Source organism: Oncorhynchus clarkii, chromosome 6 (genome assembly GCF_045791955.1).
Source record: "Oncorhynchus clarkii lewisi isolate Uvic-CL-2024 chromosome 6, UVic_Ocla_1.0, whole genome shotgun sequence".
NCBI classification, from domain to species: domain Eukaryota; kingdom Metazoa; phylum Chordata; class Actinopteri; order Salmoniformes; family Salmonidae; genus Oncorhynchus; species Oncorhynchus clarkii.
Genome location: NC_092152.1, coordinates 39,947,044 through 39,963,470, shown reverse-complemented (window position 1 = coordinate 39,963,470; position 16,427 = coordinate 39,947,044). Strand labels below are relative to the sequence as shown.

Here is a 16,427-nt window from a genome sequence, read left to right as displayed (position 1 = left end):
CCTAAATATCTCCCTGAGGTCTCATCTCTCCTCTCATACCCCCAAAACATCTCCCACAACGTCTTCACGCACTGGTCACAGGATTGTCATTGTGTTGTTGCCATGTGGTTGTCATGGTAGGGCTCTGTATGGGAGTATACAGCTGTTCTGCTGTTTTTGGCAGCTACCCTCCGTGTGTGTGTGTGTGTGTGTGTGTGTGTGTGTGTGTGTGTGTGTGTGTGTGTGTGTAGTTATTTGTCTTGCTGTCTTTGGCATATTTGACTGTCTGACTCCAGTACAACTGCATTTTTGAGAGAATGACTCACTAGTGACCTCCGTGACCTCACATCCAGAGAGAAAGATAGATTGATAGGTGTTCTCTTCAGAGTAGGACATTATTGTAGCTTACTATACTGTCCTACCAAGCAAAAAGGCAGTAACTGCTCATATGGTCGAAAAATGAGTTGTTGTCATTTACGCTACATTAAATGCATGCTTAATCATGTGGACTAGTATCCTGCCTCTATTGTATTGTGTTTTGGAGAAAATGGGGGTCATATTAGCTGTAACTGCAAGAAGTTACTGTGAAACCAAGGTAAATGGAGCATTTACTGCCTTTTACCTTGGTATCATATCATTCTATTTTGAAAGTGATACAATTGAACCTGTATGACACTAACTAGCTAGCGAACATAGACTAACAATGCTACCTGCTCCCATGAGAGGAGATCCGCAATTGATACCAATTTCAATCTATTAGCCCCATAATGAATTATATTCCGAGATTTAATCTGATGGTTTCTTTGAATCAGTACCACACACACACCATTTCTAGCCAGCGACTGCCACCTAGCTAGAACTGGCACGGCCCGACAAAAATGTCAAAAACCTACCTAGCTAGCATTAGCACAAATCAATAGATTTGTGCTACCTGCTCCCATATGAGGCGATCAGCAGTTTATACTATCTTCAATCTATTATCCTTATAATTAATATAATCCCTGTAATTTTATTACGACATTAAATGGGTTATTTGAATGAGTAACGTTACACCACACACGCGATCTCACGTCAGTGGGACGTGCACCCCATACTTTCAGTTACTGAGTTGTCAAAAGCCACTCACATCTACTCACATGTCCAGGGTTTCTGGACTTCTTTTAGATTCCAGTACTGAGTGATTGTCCCGGTCAGGAAAGTTCAAATCCAAAATTGTGTCCATCACCTTTGTTGGTGGTGTATGTAATTAGTACAAGCTTTGGCATGCCAAATTTGCGCTCAATGTGTCCGCTTCAGTGCCATCACTACATGAATGCCAAAATGACTTCCACCAATCCCTGTGGCCTTGATGATTATAGTATCTATGCGGATCAAAGTTGCCATGTGAGGGTGCATTAGAATTGTACAACCGTGTCAATATTAGGTTTTATTCCTGTCAATGTCCATCCATGCAATTTGTTTTGATTTGTAAATAAAGATGCAAATTTAATAGCCTTTTTGGGAGCAGGTATGAAATGAATAGATTAACTGATTTATGACAGTGAAGATTATGATCATAATGTTTGCAAAAGATAAAATCAACATTGATTCTATCCCATATTATAGAATAAAATAACTGAAAAGGATTATGATCATATGTTGGCACACCACCAAATGTCAGTATTAATTATTATCATCCATGACAGAATAGAATCATTCCCTGATTATTTGCTCTATTTATTTTAGTTGATTGTGAGGGCCACATTCCAACAAAGATTCCTGATCTGCCCCCTTCACCTGAAGTCACCGTTTTTATTTATAATAAATCTCCAAGCAGTTGTTCCTCACATGTCACATTCAGATGCTATTCAAGCCTTGAATATATGGCGACAACTCCACTCAGCACTTTGGAGGGCCCAGTCCCCAATTGACCCCTTAGACCCGGGTTGGGTTGTGGGCCCCCCAGATAGCATATAGAATTGTGTATAATTGCATGAAATTAGCTTTAAAACCGCAAACTGTTCTCTCAGCCTCATGGCAAAATGTGAACAATAGCGTTAGATGAGCTATAAAACAGCACATTTTTCTCTCTGCCCATGGCAAAAAGTGTAGAATTGCAGGACATAAGCTTTCAAACTGCAGGTAGTAGGCAGATCCATTCCAGTGCTGGCCGCATGATCCCTTCATATCTGGTAGGACAAGTCATCCAGGGCTGGGAGAAGGGAGTGAGCTTTATGTTTGGAATGCAGACCCAGATCTCAACCTTACCTCCCAGACACCCACTGTGTGTGTGTGTGTGTGTGTGTGTGTGTGTGTGTGTGTGTGTGTGTGTGTGTGTGTGTGTGTGTGTGTGTGTGTGTGTGTGTGTGTGTGTGTGTGTCTTCAGTGGCCTTTTACGGACACCCTCCGGCTCAGATGTATGAAACTTCAAAGGGCAGAGCTGAGATCCAAAGTAATGCTTACCCCCCCCCCCCTCCTTTACCCTCACAAACAGACACACACCAACACCTCCCCCACACATCCACACACTATTAAAAACCAGAGACCCTAACAGAGCAGTGCCCTCCCACACACACTGTTACAGACGAGAGACAGGGTTACCCCACCCCGCCACCCAAGGCACACACACACACACACACCACTCTCCCACCCTCTATTAAAGATCACAGAGAGTCTGGAAGTCTGGATGTTGGTGTAACCATATAGCTGGCTGCCATGGTGGCCTCTCTGTAAGCTCTGGCCTCTCCCACGTTGCGACCTGCAACCATGATTCATTCTGTGTTTAACAGTGTATTTGTCATGCCTCTGCTTGCATTTCATTTCTTTAGCTTTGATACCATTGTAGGTTTAGGGTCCCGCAGGGTTTTCAGGCTTTTGTTCCAGCCCAGCACTAACACAACTGATTCGCCTTCTTCTCCTTCCTCCTGTCACAGGCTACGTGGACGTGGGAGTGATCCCAGAGGGGGCACGTGACATTGTGGTCCAGGAAATGGAGGAGGCGGGGAACTTTCTGGCTCTGCGGGGTCAGGGGTCAGAGGAGTATTTCCTGAATGGCGAGTACATCATCCAATGGAATGGAGAGTACAAGGCAGGCGGAACTACCTTCTACTACGAACGCAGCGGAAACCTGGAGAACCTTACCTCCCCTGGACCCACCAAACAACCAGTCATGATCCAGGTATACACATCATACACACTATACACATGAAAAAAATCCAGCTAGATATTGACCAGCTAGATCAGGATTCAGATATGATACACACAGCCTAACCGTTTAGTGTGTGTTTCCTGTTGTCCAGTTGCTGTACCAGGAAAAGAATCCAGGTATAAAGTATGAGTACACCATCAAGAGGAACCGCCAGACAGGAAATGAGGTCATCAAGTCGGAGTACAGGTGGAGGCATGGGGCCTGGACAGACTGCAGCACCACCTGTGGGCTAGGTGAGGGGTTGTCTTTTAAACAACTTTTTATTTCTAGTCCCTGTGTTAACTTGTCATATGTTGAGAGTTGTGGATGTTGGAATCTGGTGGTCTGGACTTATTACATTCTAATCATACTGTTGAGCATTATTGAGTGTCAGAGCATACAGTGTGATTATTCAGACAGAAACCTTTTGCTATATGCTAAGTGGGATGCTTGTGACGCACCAACCCCATTGAAGTTTACATTTAACAGGTTAGGGTTAGGTAAGGGTGGGGATTAAGGTCAGGGTTTAAGGTAGGGTCATCCCACGGATCCCACTTAGCATCTACCGAAACCTTTCCCTGCCTGTGTTCTGTGACGTCCAGGTGAGCAGCAGCAGCCTGTCAGGTGTTTTGAGTTGGAGGTGGGCGTGGTCGATGAGGCTTTTTGTGACCAAGAGAGCCGCCCGGAGGACCGACACCGCAAGTGCAAGAACATGGACTGCCCCGCCAGGTTCCTTAGTTTCCTGATTACTATGACGCATACTCTATAACACCTGTCTTATTTCTACTATAGTACTATGTTATTAACACTGTAACTCAGTTACATTGTTAATAACTATGGATAATCTCTAATGGGCAAAAGTAATGTACAACAATCCTTTATGTAGAATATTAAATAACGGTTACTTCCCTGAGAACTTTGAATTGTCAAGAGGCATTAAACAAGGTTGCCCTCTGTCACCATACCTATTTATTATGAACTGTTAGCTTTAAAAATCTAATGATAACATTAAGGGGCTAAAATGTATGGATTAGAGACAAAAGCATCAATGTACGCCGATGATTCAAGTGATTCTCTTGAGTCCTCAGTCTTCAACCTTGAAGGGCCTCATTGAGGACCTGGATAATTTCTCCAGTTTCTCTGGACTCAAACCCAACTATGATAAGTGTACTATATTATGGGTTGTAAAAGATATCAACTTTTAAATTGCCATGTGGCCTCCTGATGAAATGGGTGGATAGTAAAGTCTATGTACTTGGTGTACATATCCAGGAAAAGTTGAGCGATCTAGCAACTAGCGAACTTAGCAAAATAGATAGAATTTTGAAACCGTGGAGAGGGAAACACCTATCCACATCCGGGATGATTACACTGATTCATTCTCTAGAGATATCGCAGTTTATATATTTATTCATGGCTCTACCAACTCCAGAATAATCTTTTTTCAAATCAGGAAAAAATATTTCACTTTTTTTGGAATGGCAAATCAGACAAAGTTAAACAAACATATTTATGTAACGAACATAAGGGTTTGGAGAGTTAAAACTATTTAATATTAAGGCATTAAATCTCTCTCTTAAAGTCTCCATTGTATCTAAATCCAAACTGGGTTTCAAGCAAGCTACTAAGAAAGGCTCATCCTATGTTTAAAAGTATTACAGCAAATAATATGGCAAAATATATATATATATTGGACAAAAATGTACAAGAAGGGTATAATATTTATGAAGAACATTTTAAACAAGGACGGTAAAATGATGTCCTACAAGCAACTAACAACAGTGTATAGATGTGTATGCTCAATACATTATAATCAACTCATCTACATAGCTTGCTCTTTGGGGTTTTAGGCTGAGTTTCTGTATAAACACTGTGACATCTGCTGATGTAAAAAGGGCTTTATAAATACATTTGATTGATTGGTACATTTGATTGATTGGAAGAGACCGTTACTTAAAGAAGGAATTAAATAATTTGTCTCTCTGACACCCATAAAAAATCATAAATGGCTAAAAATGATTAGCATAAATCACGTAAAGTCAAAAGGTTTAACAGCAATGCTGTATAACATTCAAGTCAGTTGGGAACAGGTCTTTGATGTTCTCATACCTTGGCAACAGGTCTATGAACTGACATATACATCAACAATTGACACAATTCCATTTGTTTTAATTTACGCTATTATATAAAATACTTGCTACAAAAATTATGTTCAATATATGGGGCATTGAACAGTCAGCCTTGTGCAGACTCTGCAGAGTCAGGTCCAGGCATGGTTGTTATGTCATAATATCAGGGTTCAGATCAACATGCAGACTGTATTGTTACGGGATCCGAAAAACCACTATCCGTCAATGGGAAATGTCATTATACTCTTGGGTAAAGTATTTATTTTTAGGGCAATATCGGTAATGTTACAAATAAGGAGGTTCAGTACCCTAATAAGACATCATAGTGAAATGGAGGAATGTATTAAAAATGAAATAACAAAATGACATTATACTGGGAAAGATGGGTTCGTCTGGGAACATCGGGAGGGTTGGAGTTAAAATCAGAATGAATGGTGGATTGGTCGCTGTGGGTGAAAATTCAGTACTTGAAGAAATAAGAAATTAGGAATATATGTATAATTATTTAACTACAGGTACAGTAGATGTGAGCGAAAATAGCTGTAAGTAGCAGTAGAAGTATTGTTGTCCGTTAGTTTATCCAATCAGGGTAGGGTTGGAGGGGAGTATAAATAAAACATGTAAATAAATGTGATTAGAAATTACGCAAACAATTAAACTGATGGAACCCACAATCTATCTGCAATATTAATGCTGATCTCAAATAAATACAGTTAAAAAGCGCTGTAACTCAACAGGTGTTATTAGTGTCTGTTATGACTGTTGGCCCTGTTGTTTTTGACACCTATTCATTTCCGAAGCAAATCAGACCAACGCAAATTTGTTCAGGGCCCTTATCTCACACTCTCTCCCCTCTCCCCCTGTGTAGGTGGTGGGTGGGGGGCTGGCAGCTGTGCTCTGCCACTTGTGGTTCGGGAGGGGTGAGGAAGCGCACTGTACTGTGTGTGCGCACGGTGGCCGGGGAGGAGAGGGTGCTCCACCCTGGGGACTGTAAACAGCTGCTCAAACCCAAACCTGTAGTTCCCTGCAACAGAGACCAGCTCTGTGGACCCGACTGGGCCGCGGGCAACTGGAGCATGGTACTATTCTCTTCTTCTCCTTTCTCTACCATTCTCTGCCACTCTCTCTATCTCTCCTTGTTCTGTTAATAACCTATTTAATCTCTCTCTCTCCTTGTTCTGTTAATAACCTATTTAATCTCTCTCTCACTGTTCTGTTAATAACCTAGTTAATCTCTCTCTCCTTGTTCTGTTAATAACCTATTTAATCTCTATCTCTCCTTGTTTTGTTAATAACCTATTTAATCTCTATCTCTCCTTGTTCTGTTAATAACCTATTTAATCTCTCTCTCTCCTTGTTCTGTTAATAACCTATTTAATCTCTCTCTCTCCTTGTTCTGTTAATAACCTATTTAATCTCTCTCCTTGTTCTGTTAATAACCTATTTAATCTCTCTCTCACTGTTCTGTTAATAACCTAGTTAATCTCTCTCTCCTTGTTTTGTTAATAACCTATTTAATCTCTCTCTCTCCTTGTTCTGTTAATAACCTATTTAATCTCTCTCTCTCCTTGTTCTGTTAATAACCTATTTAATCTCTCTCTCTCCTTGTTCTGTTAATAACCTATTTAATCTCTATCTCCTTGTTCTGTTAATAACCTATTTAATATCTCTCTCCTTGTTCTGTTAATAACCTATTTAATATCTCTCTCCTTGTTCTGTTAATAACCTATTTAATCTCTCTCTCTCCTTGTTCTGTTAATAACCTATTTAATCTCTCTCTCTCCTTGTTCTGTTAAATACCTATTTAATCTCTCTCTCTCCTTGTTCTGTTAATAACCTATTTAATCTCTCTCTCTCCTTGTTCTGTTAATAACCTATTTAATCTCTGTCCTTGTTCTGTTAATAACCTATTTAATCTCTCTCTCCTTGTTCTGTTAATAACCTATTTAATCTCTCTCTCTCTCCTTGTTCTGTTAATAACATATTTAATCTCTCTCCTTGTTCTGTTAATAACATATTTAATCTCTCTCTCTCTCCTTGTTGTGTTAATAACCTATTTAATCTCTCTTTCTCAGTGCCCAGTGACATGTGGTGGTAGTGTGCGCACCCGGACGGTCACCTGCCTGACCGCACCCCCAAAAAAGTGTGACATCAAAACCATTCCTCGCTCCAAGTCGCTGTGTGCCCTGCAGAGCTGCCCAAGCGCAGGCCTCCGACGGCGCCCGGGACCACCCCCTAAATACCGACGTTTCTACCTGCCCAAGAGACACCCAACCAGGCAGCCAGTTACACACACCTGGGGCCCCAAAAGCACCAGCAACGCTACACCCGGGACCAGCACTGTTACAGTGACTGAGAGAACTGCAACCCCCATCACCACCTCTACCACCAAGCCCCTCCCACGGTCCTCCACAGCCACTGATATCATTGACGTCGATGACCATGTGGTGAAGAATGGGCGTGTGGAGGACAAGGACGGGGCATTTATTACGACCAGTCCTACTGACACGGAGAACAGGGAGAGGGACATGAGAGAGAAAGAAGAGGAGGATGAGAAAAAGGAGGAGGGGAGTGCAGCTGATTTTGTGTTTCCAGATGTGGGGATTACGTACACCCCGGGGTATGACTATGTAGTGGAGGATGTGACTGCAGAAGAGGAGGGGCTTACAGATCTAGACATTTTTACCACGGAATCCTCTCTCAGGACCCCCATCCAATCACCGCCCACCGCGACCACCGTCAGGTTACACCCTACATCCACACCACACATACCACACACAAGTGTCCCAACAACATCACGTACAACCCAACACACAACCAGAGTACCCCTCACTACCTCCCCCTCAACCCCACAAACCAGCACTGCGCACTGGGCTATGAACACCAGCCACTACACCCTCACTCCCCCCAACACCACCCCTTCTATCAACCCTTTCACCAAACAGACAACCAGGGTGCCCCACACCACCCCTATACCCCGGGCACACACAGCGGAGATGAGGAGTACACTTATAGCACCTTACGACACTACACAAGGACTGTATCCCAATACAGAAGGCATTTTCCACACTAGCGATGCCCCGTACTTCAGCAGCCCAACCCCAGAGTCCCCCGGCCCCACTGTGAGGATCATTAAATGGAAGAAGCCCATTAAGACCCCCAAGAGTGGCAGCGCTGATCCCCGTTCTAAAAAGCCAGGCCCACATTCAAAGGGCAAAGGTCAGGAGCAGAGACCAGGAAGTCCCGTAGTGACCTTCGCCAGTGATTATGGCTACCTGAACGCCCAAGAGCCAATCAGCATGGAGGTGTTCTGGTTGGTGGGTAATTGGAGCGAGGTGAGTACAGACGAAAATAACCCTCTGTGTTTATGAGCTTGTTGATGACCCTATAGGCCAGGGTTGGGCAACTTTGATGGGGATGGGGGTCACAAAAAAAATCTGAACTCGTCATGAGGGGCCGCAGTTGCTGGTGGATCTGCGTACCCACGCCCATACCATAGTTAATTTTGTGCAAATCTACACATTTTGCCATGGGCTGTAGAGAAAATGTTTGCAGTTTTAAAGCAAGTTTGCTGCAATTCTACACATTTTTACATGGGGCGGAAAGAAGATTTTGCAATTGTATAACAAATTTCATGCAATTCTAAACATTTTGCTATAGGTTGCCATTTTAAATATGATATCTGAGTGAAACTGGATAATAAAATCAACGGGGGCCCCCCGGCCGGTAATTCGACCATGATAACAAGTTTAGATAGCTGTCCACTAAACTAACTTAGCAATCTAAAAAATATTTAGTTGACATGGGCTAATTGACTGACTGTCAGTGACCGGCAATAATAAGAGAAAAAATGCTGACACGTTTCTAAATGGCACCTTAAGTATTCTACTATTCTAACTCACAACAGTAAGTTGAGACACCGACTGAGTTGCTACATTTGTTTTATTTGTATAATTGATTTATTTCTGGGGGTGTGGGAATTGACCCGAAGGCCTTCAAAGGGTGGGGTGGACCGCCAGTTGCCCATCCCTGCTATAATCATACAATGCATTTTGGTTATTAGAATCACTGATGTAACAATCAACACTCTTGTAGTGAACAATCCCAAGGCAGAATTGTTTCTATGCCTTACTACATACTTTCCGTCTTCCTCTCTCACCTGTTGTCTGGGCCAGTGCTCAACGTCGTGTGGCCTGGGGGCAGTGTGGAGGCCAGTGATGTGTAGCTCCCAGCAGGAATCGGACTGTGCCAACCTGAAGAGACCAGAACCAGCTCGCACCTGCCACCTGCGCCCCTGTGCCACCTGGCTGAGTGGCGACTGGAGCAAGGTCAGTAGCCTGGATACACTGTACCTGGCTGTCTCTGCTTTTCCATAGCTCATCTAATAATAATATGCCATTTAGCAGATGCTTTTATCCAAAGCGGCTTAGTCATGTGTGCATACATTTTACATATGGCTGGTCCTGGGCAGTTTTACCCACAATCCTGTGGGTAACTTTTCTACAAGTTTCTACAACTTGCCTTGTGAAACTACGCAAGCACAGCAACACGTCAGCTACAGCAGAAGCAAGTGTATTAGTGACATTATTGAATAGCCATATGAAATGTGTATTAGTGACATTATTGAATAGCCATATGAAATGTGTATTAGTGACATTATTGAATAGCCATATGAAATGTGTATTAGTGACATTGTTGAATAGCCATATGAAATGTGTATTAGTGACATTATTGAATAGCCATATGAAATGTGTATTAGTGACATTATTGAATAGCCATATGAAATGTGTATTAGTGACATTATTGAATAGCCATATGAAATGCGATGTCCTTTACATGCCGAGGCGAGGACCACTCTAAAATAAAAACCTACAAATCACATAATAAGAAGAACAGATAAGGTATTATACTGACTCTCTCCCTCTCTTTCTCTCTCTCCCTCTCTTTCTCTCTCTCTCTCTCTCTCTCTCTCTCTCTCTCTCTCTCTCTCTCTCTCTGTAGTGTCCGAAGGGGTGTGAGGTGGCGGGGAGGAGGCAGCGTGAGGTGCAGTGTGTGGACGAGCAGAAGGGGCGTCCACTGAGACCGTTCCACTGCCAAGTCCTGTCCTCCAGGCCGCCCAGCACACTGTCCTGTCGTCTCCAACCCTGCCAGCCCTGGAGAACCTCCCCCTGGGGACAGGTACATATACACACACACAGACACAGACACACATATATTGACACATGCTGACTGGCTTTGGTCCATATGCTATTTTCTAGTATTAATAAGAGTAAATGAGTTTGAATATGATTGTAGATATGAACTCCTTTCATCGCCAGTGCTCACGTAGCTGTAGTGGTGGATTGAGGGAGCGGCTGGTATACTGCCCTGAGCCGCAGCGCTGTACCGCCACCCAGAGGCCAAACGACACAGAGACCTGCAACCTGCAGCCCTGCAGCTACTGGGACCCACAGGACTGGGAGGAGGTAAAGGTTCCCGGGGAACATATTTACTTACAGTTCATGACTTGCAGCATATTTATTTCCCTACAGTATGTGCAGACTCTGTGACTGTTGCATGTTCAGAGTGTGCGTTGCATGGTGGTGGTGTCAGTGGGGACTAGTGTGTCTGTGTGTGTTAGTAATGTCGGTGGTCTTCTGTGTGTGTGTCAGTGCTCTGTGAGTTGTGGTGAGGGGTTGCAGCATCGTGTGGTGCGGTGTGTTGTTGAGGACTCCGACTCTGTGGAGGACAGTCTGTGTGAGCCGAGCAGCAGGCCTGACACACTCAGGAAATGCCACATGCAGGAGTGTCAAACTAACACCGGTAAGACAAACACCCATCCCTCCCTGTTGGCTATTTAGAAAGGATGTTTCACCATAAGATAAAGAAATAGTTCCTACTGAAGCGATATTTGTTTGAGATGTATGCTGTTGATCGACGTACTGTATATTGCAGTTGAACTAAGACAGTGGTCTGTCCTGTCCTCTCCTGCGTTGTGATTGTGTAGGTCCGCTGTGTAGGAAGAACAGCATGTCGTCTCGGTTCTGTGACAAGCTGAAGCTGCTGGGCCGATGCTCCCTCAGGTCCATCCAGAAACAGTGCTGTATCACCTGTAGAGGGTAACTCTGACACGCACTACCTGCCTCATGGACCTCAAACGCATACATACAGGGCATCCACACTGCGATCCTATTGGTGGATCTCATCTCTAGTGCAATCAGCTGGCAACAGCCTTTTCTTCTTCCTCATCATCATCATAACATCCGCAGACCGTTACCTATATGGGGTGGGAATTCGAGAAGCTAAAGTACTGTATATTGCTGCTGTATGCAGTTGGTCTGAGCCTTGCACCTTCCCAGCTCATACTGTGTAACCCAGGGTATCGGGCCTCCAACAGCCTCGAAAGACTTAGTTATGTGAACTTCTCACCCATGTCCCACCTGCTTTCCAATACGGTTGAATGTCAGTCAGAATGTTAAGCTGTGTAAAAGCCTGTTTGGCGTGCATTTTGTTTTCTATTCCAAGTTCCCCCACTAATACAGAAATGATGGTGACAGCCAGTAACACCCCCTTTCAGCTGGTATTTGCCTGGTATTTACACATAAATTATGTGGTGACAATGGGTCTTTTCTGGCGTTTACTTTAATGGTGCTGGATTTAATGAATCCCCCAGAACATGAATTATTAATGATAAGGTAACTATTATGTAATGAACATTTTACTATGACACTTCTAAGAAAATACTTGGTAAATAGTAGACTGTACAATAAAGATTCATGTTTTTAATTGTAGTGTTTTTTGTTGTTTTGTTATTGTGTTTTTATTGCTCTTGTTCTCAGAGCTCTCGGGGGTACTGTGGCTCTGGACAGTTGTTTCCCTTAAGCACAGATCTGGGATCAGCTTACGCACCTCAAATCCTAACTTTAACATTAAGGGGAAATCATACACCTGACCAGGGGTAACTTCCTCCTACTCTGGTGCTGTGTGTCTATTCTGTGGTGCTCCTCCCCTTTATTAGGCTGGCCAATGAGAACGAGGCGTTGCAGGTCATCCCATCTCAGGCCTCAGTTAAGATGGCCACTGTGTTGATATTTTATTTTATTTATTTTTATTTCACCTTTATTTAACCAGGTAGGCAAGTTGAGAACAAGTTCTCATTTACAATTGCGACCTGGCCAAGATAAAGCAAAGCAGTTCGACACATACAACGACACAGAGTTACACATGGAGTAAAACAAACATACAGTCAATAATACAGTATAAACAAGTCTATATACGATGTGAGCAAATGAGGTGAGATAAGGGAGGTAAAGGCAAAAAGGCCATGGTGGCAAAGTAGATACAATATAGCAAGTAAAACACTGGAATGGTAGATTTGCAATGGGAGAATGTGCAAAGTAGAAATAAAAATAATGGGGGTGCAAAGGATCAAAATAAATAAATAAATTAAATACAGTAGGGAAAGAGGTAGTTGTTTGGGCTAAATTATAGGTGGGCTATGTACAGGTGCAGTAATCTGTGAGCTGCTCTGACAGTTGGTGCTTAAAGCTAGTGAGGGAGATAAGTGTTTCCAGTTTCAGAGATTTTTGTAGTTCGTTCCAGTCATTGGCAGCAGAGAACTGGAAGGAGAGGCGGCCAAAGAAAGAATTGGTTTTGGGGGTGACTAGAGAGATATACCTGCTGGAGCGTGTGCTACAGGTGGGAGATGCAATGGTGACCAGCGAGCTGAGATAAGGGGGGACTTTACCTAGCAGGGTCTTGTAGATGACATGGAGCCAGTGGGTTTGGCGACGAGTATGAAGCGAGGGCCAGCCAACGAGAGCGTACAGGTCGCAATGGTGGGTAGTATATGGGGCTTTGGTGACAAAACGGATTGCACTGTGATAGACTGCATCCAATTTGTTGAGTAGGGTATTGGAGGCTATTTTGTAAATGACATCGCCAAAGTCGAGGATTGGTAGGATGGTCAGTTTTACAAGGGTATGTTTGGCAGCATGAGTGAAGGATGCTTTGTTGCGAAATAGGAAGCCAATTCTAGATTTAACTTTGGATTGGAGATGTTTGATATGGGTCTGGAAGGAGAGTTTACAGTCTAACCAGACACCTAAGTATTTGTAGTTGTCCACGTATTCTATATGATGTGATAGTGTACAGATGCTATCGTCTTCCTAAAAAGCCTTCAGCAATAAATGCAATGATGAAAGAAGCATGCGGCGTGACTCATTTTTGCTTTGAATGTCCAACGAGATTGTATCATCACTTTGCACTGTTATTCCCCTGCAGTGCATCCTCAGTAGGTGTTAGTTCAGATGATGACGCAGCCTTTAACGTGAGTGTAGTGGGAAATGTTTTTTTGTAGGAGGAAATGAAGAGAAGCAAGACATGGTGGTAATATCCCCAAACAGCCGGGCATTAACACTCTTACCAGCTACTCTTCTCAACCAAAACTGGCTTCATACTTGGTAACGTAAGCAGATACTTTATAGGACATGGCTCCTCCCCTCTTCTGTTTCACTGAGGTGTTTTGTGGCGCGGCACATTTTCTAGTATAATTTACTGCAATGACTTTGCATGCTAAAAAGGAGTGGTTAAAGAGGCAAATCAGTTGCCACGTCAGTCTTTGAACTTCTACATTCATGATATGTACCCCTTGATTCTTGAAGAATATAACTTGTAAATGCCCCGGGAGCTCAGTTCAACTGTCGCACCCCATCAGAACCCAAAATATGTTTTTTTTTTTTTTTTTTTTAACTCCAATGTTTGTAAACAAAGTAAATGTAAACAAACACTGTATAGCCTCAAAACATGCTATGTCTACGAATTTGAGAGTGGTTACATTTCTCAAGCCCCATCCCTTTTTACTGGCACGGGGACGGAGAGGACGCGTTGTTATTGTTTATGCTGCGGATTGCTGCTTTAACGTAATGAAATTGGGACCGAAGCTGTCATTCATCTGAAAAAGTGCAATTGGGACTCAGCTGTATATAGTATGTGCACTTGACTATGTAAATACCTCCCGCTTGGTCTACATGCTGTAGCATGACATTGGATAGGACCGATTACCACACGCCTTTAGAGAAAAAAGTAACACACCCACCACTGATGTGGAGCACGTACTCAGCTCAGCCACACCACACATGGCCAATGACAGTGGAGAGGTGAGGGGTGAATATTCGCAGCGGGTGATTAGCTACTAGCTGTATAACACTCAGCACTGTAGTGCCAGCTTATGTTTCAGGGATCATGTTGAACCGGCCCAGATAACCTGGGAAACTGCTCTCTGCTGCTGACACACACACTCGCGCACACAAATTAGTCAGCAGTAATGGAACACCGGCCCAATGTGGAGCACAGTGTTGTGTGTGTGTGTGTGGTGGGTGAGTGAGAGGAGTTTTATTCCAAAATGCTATATATCCATTTTCAGAAAAATTGGTGAAAGAGATTGCTGTGTTTTTTCATTATCTAATCATGGCATGAGGTTGTTCAACGACATATTTGTATTTGTTCCTAAAGTTATGACTTGATTCAATACATTAAGATGAGATCTGTAAAACATGTACATTTTGATATTTTAGTCATTTATCAGATGAGATAAGGTGAGATAACCACATATCACAGTCAAACATACAGGATACGAACATTACATTCCAGCTCATCATGTATAGCGTTTTGCGAAAGAAAATCCAAATCTGAGAACGGTAATATTGTACACACACGCATGAAGGTACCCATCAATCATTCCTGATGAAAAATAAATGTGTGGCTATAGCATTTATAGCACTTTAGAAGTAAACTCTTCATGTGTGATTAGGCCTACTACCTAACCACGTCTCTCTTACTGACGTCATGCCATAGTTCATTGTCTAATTGATGTTGGCTCAGTAGGCTAGTAATTGCAAAATGGAAATAAACTCTGTCTGTTTTCCTTTTAACCTTAATTACACTTTAGCACTCCAAGCGAATACGAGAACCATCTTAAAAGCCTAGTCCTGACCTGCAAAAAGTATTTGTGCCATTTAGTCCAGGACTAGGCTTAATCTGGCTGTGGGAATCAGCCCGTTATGGTTAGATATTGTCTTTAGTTTGTAGACTTATCATCTTTTGTGCATTATTACTGCACATCATACCTCATTTTCAGTAAATAATATTATCCTATCTTGTCCTGTCCATTTTAGTTCTGATGATGCGATTCATGTTTGGGGTCTGTGTTAATGTTACTGCGTCATTACCTCTTGTTACCCGAGGTAATGACCACTACCGCTCGTTACAGGTGAGCGGATCCAGTTTTTGACCTGTAAATAAACTCCTTTGGCCTGCTGCAACCGACCCGTGGGCGGCGGCCATGCTGATAATGTAAGTGTCCCATCCTGGATGTGAGAGAACATGGCAAGCATCTATCGCTCAGCATAAGACCGGGACCTCATTTGGGTTACCAGACACCCAACCTGCCGCACACCGGCCTGGGACACATCAAATATTTACATCTGATGACTGGCTAAAAGGGGCCTCGGGTCACCTACAAACATAGGAGAACAGTTGCCAAGGGAAGTGTCTTCTGTTCAAAATGAATGGAAACCAATTAGGGGCCAACTTCGCAGGCCGATCCATCGCCTATCAAGGTGAGGTGAGTATAGGAATGGATGCGTTGGACGCCGAGGTGTAGCCCAGTCCCTCCCATCTGGGCCAATCAGACTATGTACCTACACAGTAACACAGGCATCCCTGTCTGTACTGTACTGTACCAGCCCTTGTTCCTTTAGCGAAGAGAACATATTGCCCACCTGTCAAATCGCTGACATTGTCCTTTTGAACAGTCCAGCGGAATCATTCCATAAATGCTCCGCTCTGATTTCAAATCCACTTTTGGCATGAGGAACGTGTCAACTCAAATCCTATTTGATGCACGTGTATCTATGGTGGTTTTCCATTTCAGTGTTCTTTTGTAATGGTGTTTTTGTTTCTGCAGGGTACAGGGCCAGCTGCTGCAGCCTTCAGCTGGAGATCAGAAACACATTGGCCTGTTGCATTGTCTTTGCTTTTTGAACTTCAAAAGCAATCCTCTGAGATGGATCAATAAAGATAGGGTAAGCACTACATCCAGGGAGAGAGATGAGACCCTGGCCGCTCTCCAGTAACTCCAAAGCCTACTTATATTGTTATAGGAGAAAAAAACA

The 16,427-nt window shown here is 43.2% G+C and overlaps 2 protein-coding genes across 2 annotated transcripts in view; both read left to right on the top strand.

Annotated features, from left to right (window-relative positions):
• LOC139411129 (A disintegrin and metalloproteinase with thrombospondin motifs 12-like) overlaps positions 1-12,039 on the top strand; it is a 48,429-nt gene extending 36,390 nt beyond the window's left edge. Inside the window, exons 16-25 of the mRNA XM_071157003.1 lie at positions 2,892-3,136; positions 3,258-3,399; positions 3,748-3,874; positions 6,143-6,353; positions 7,350-8,609; positions 9,450-9,602; positions 10,276-10,452; positions 10,593-10,739; positions 10,926-11,076; positions 11,261-12,039. Of these exons, the coding sequence (XP_071013104.1) occupies positions 2,892-3,136; positions 3,258-3,399; positions 3,748-3,874; positions 6,143-6,353; positions 7,350-8,609; positions 9,450-9,602; positions 10,276-10,452; positions 10,593-10,739; positions 10,926-11,076; positions 11,261-11,376 (2,729 nt within the window). The 3' untranslated portion in view covers positions 11,377-12,039. The remainder of the gene's footprint in view (positions 1-2,891; positions 3,137-3,257; positions 3,400-3,747; positions 3,875-6,142; positions 6,354-7,349; positions 8,610-9,449; positions 9,603-10,275; positions 10,453-10,592; positions 10,740-10,925; positions 11,077-11,260) is intronic.
• LOC139411134 (myosin regulatory light chain 2, atrial isoform-like) overlaps positions 1-16,427 on the top strand; it is a 167,068-nt gene that overhangs the window by 66,149 nt on the left and 84,492 nt on the right. The window lies entirely within an intron of this gene.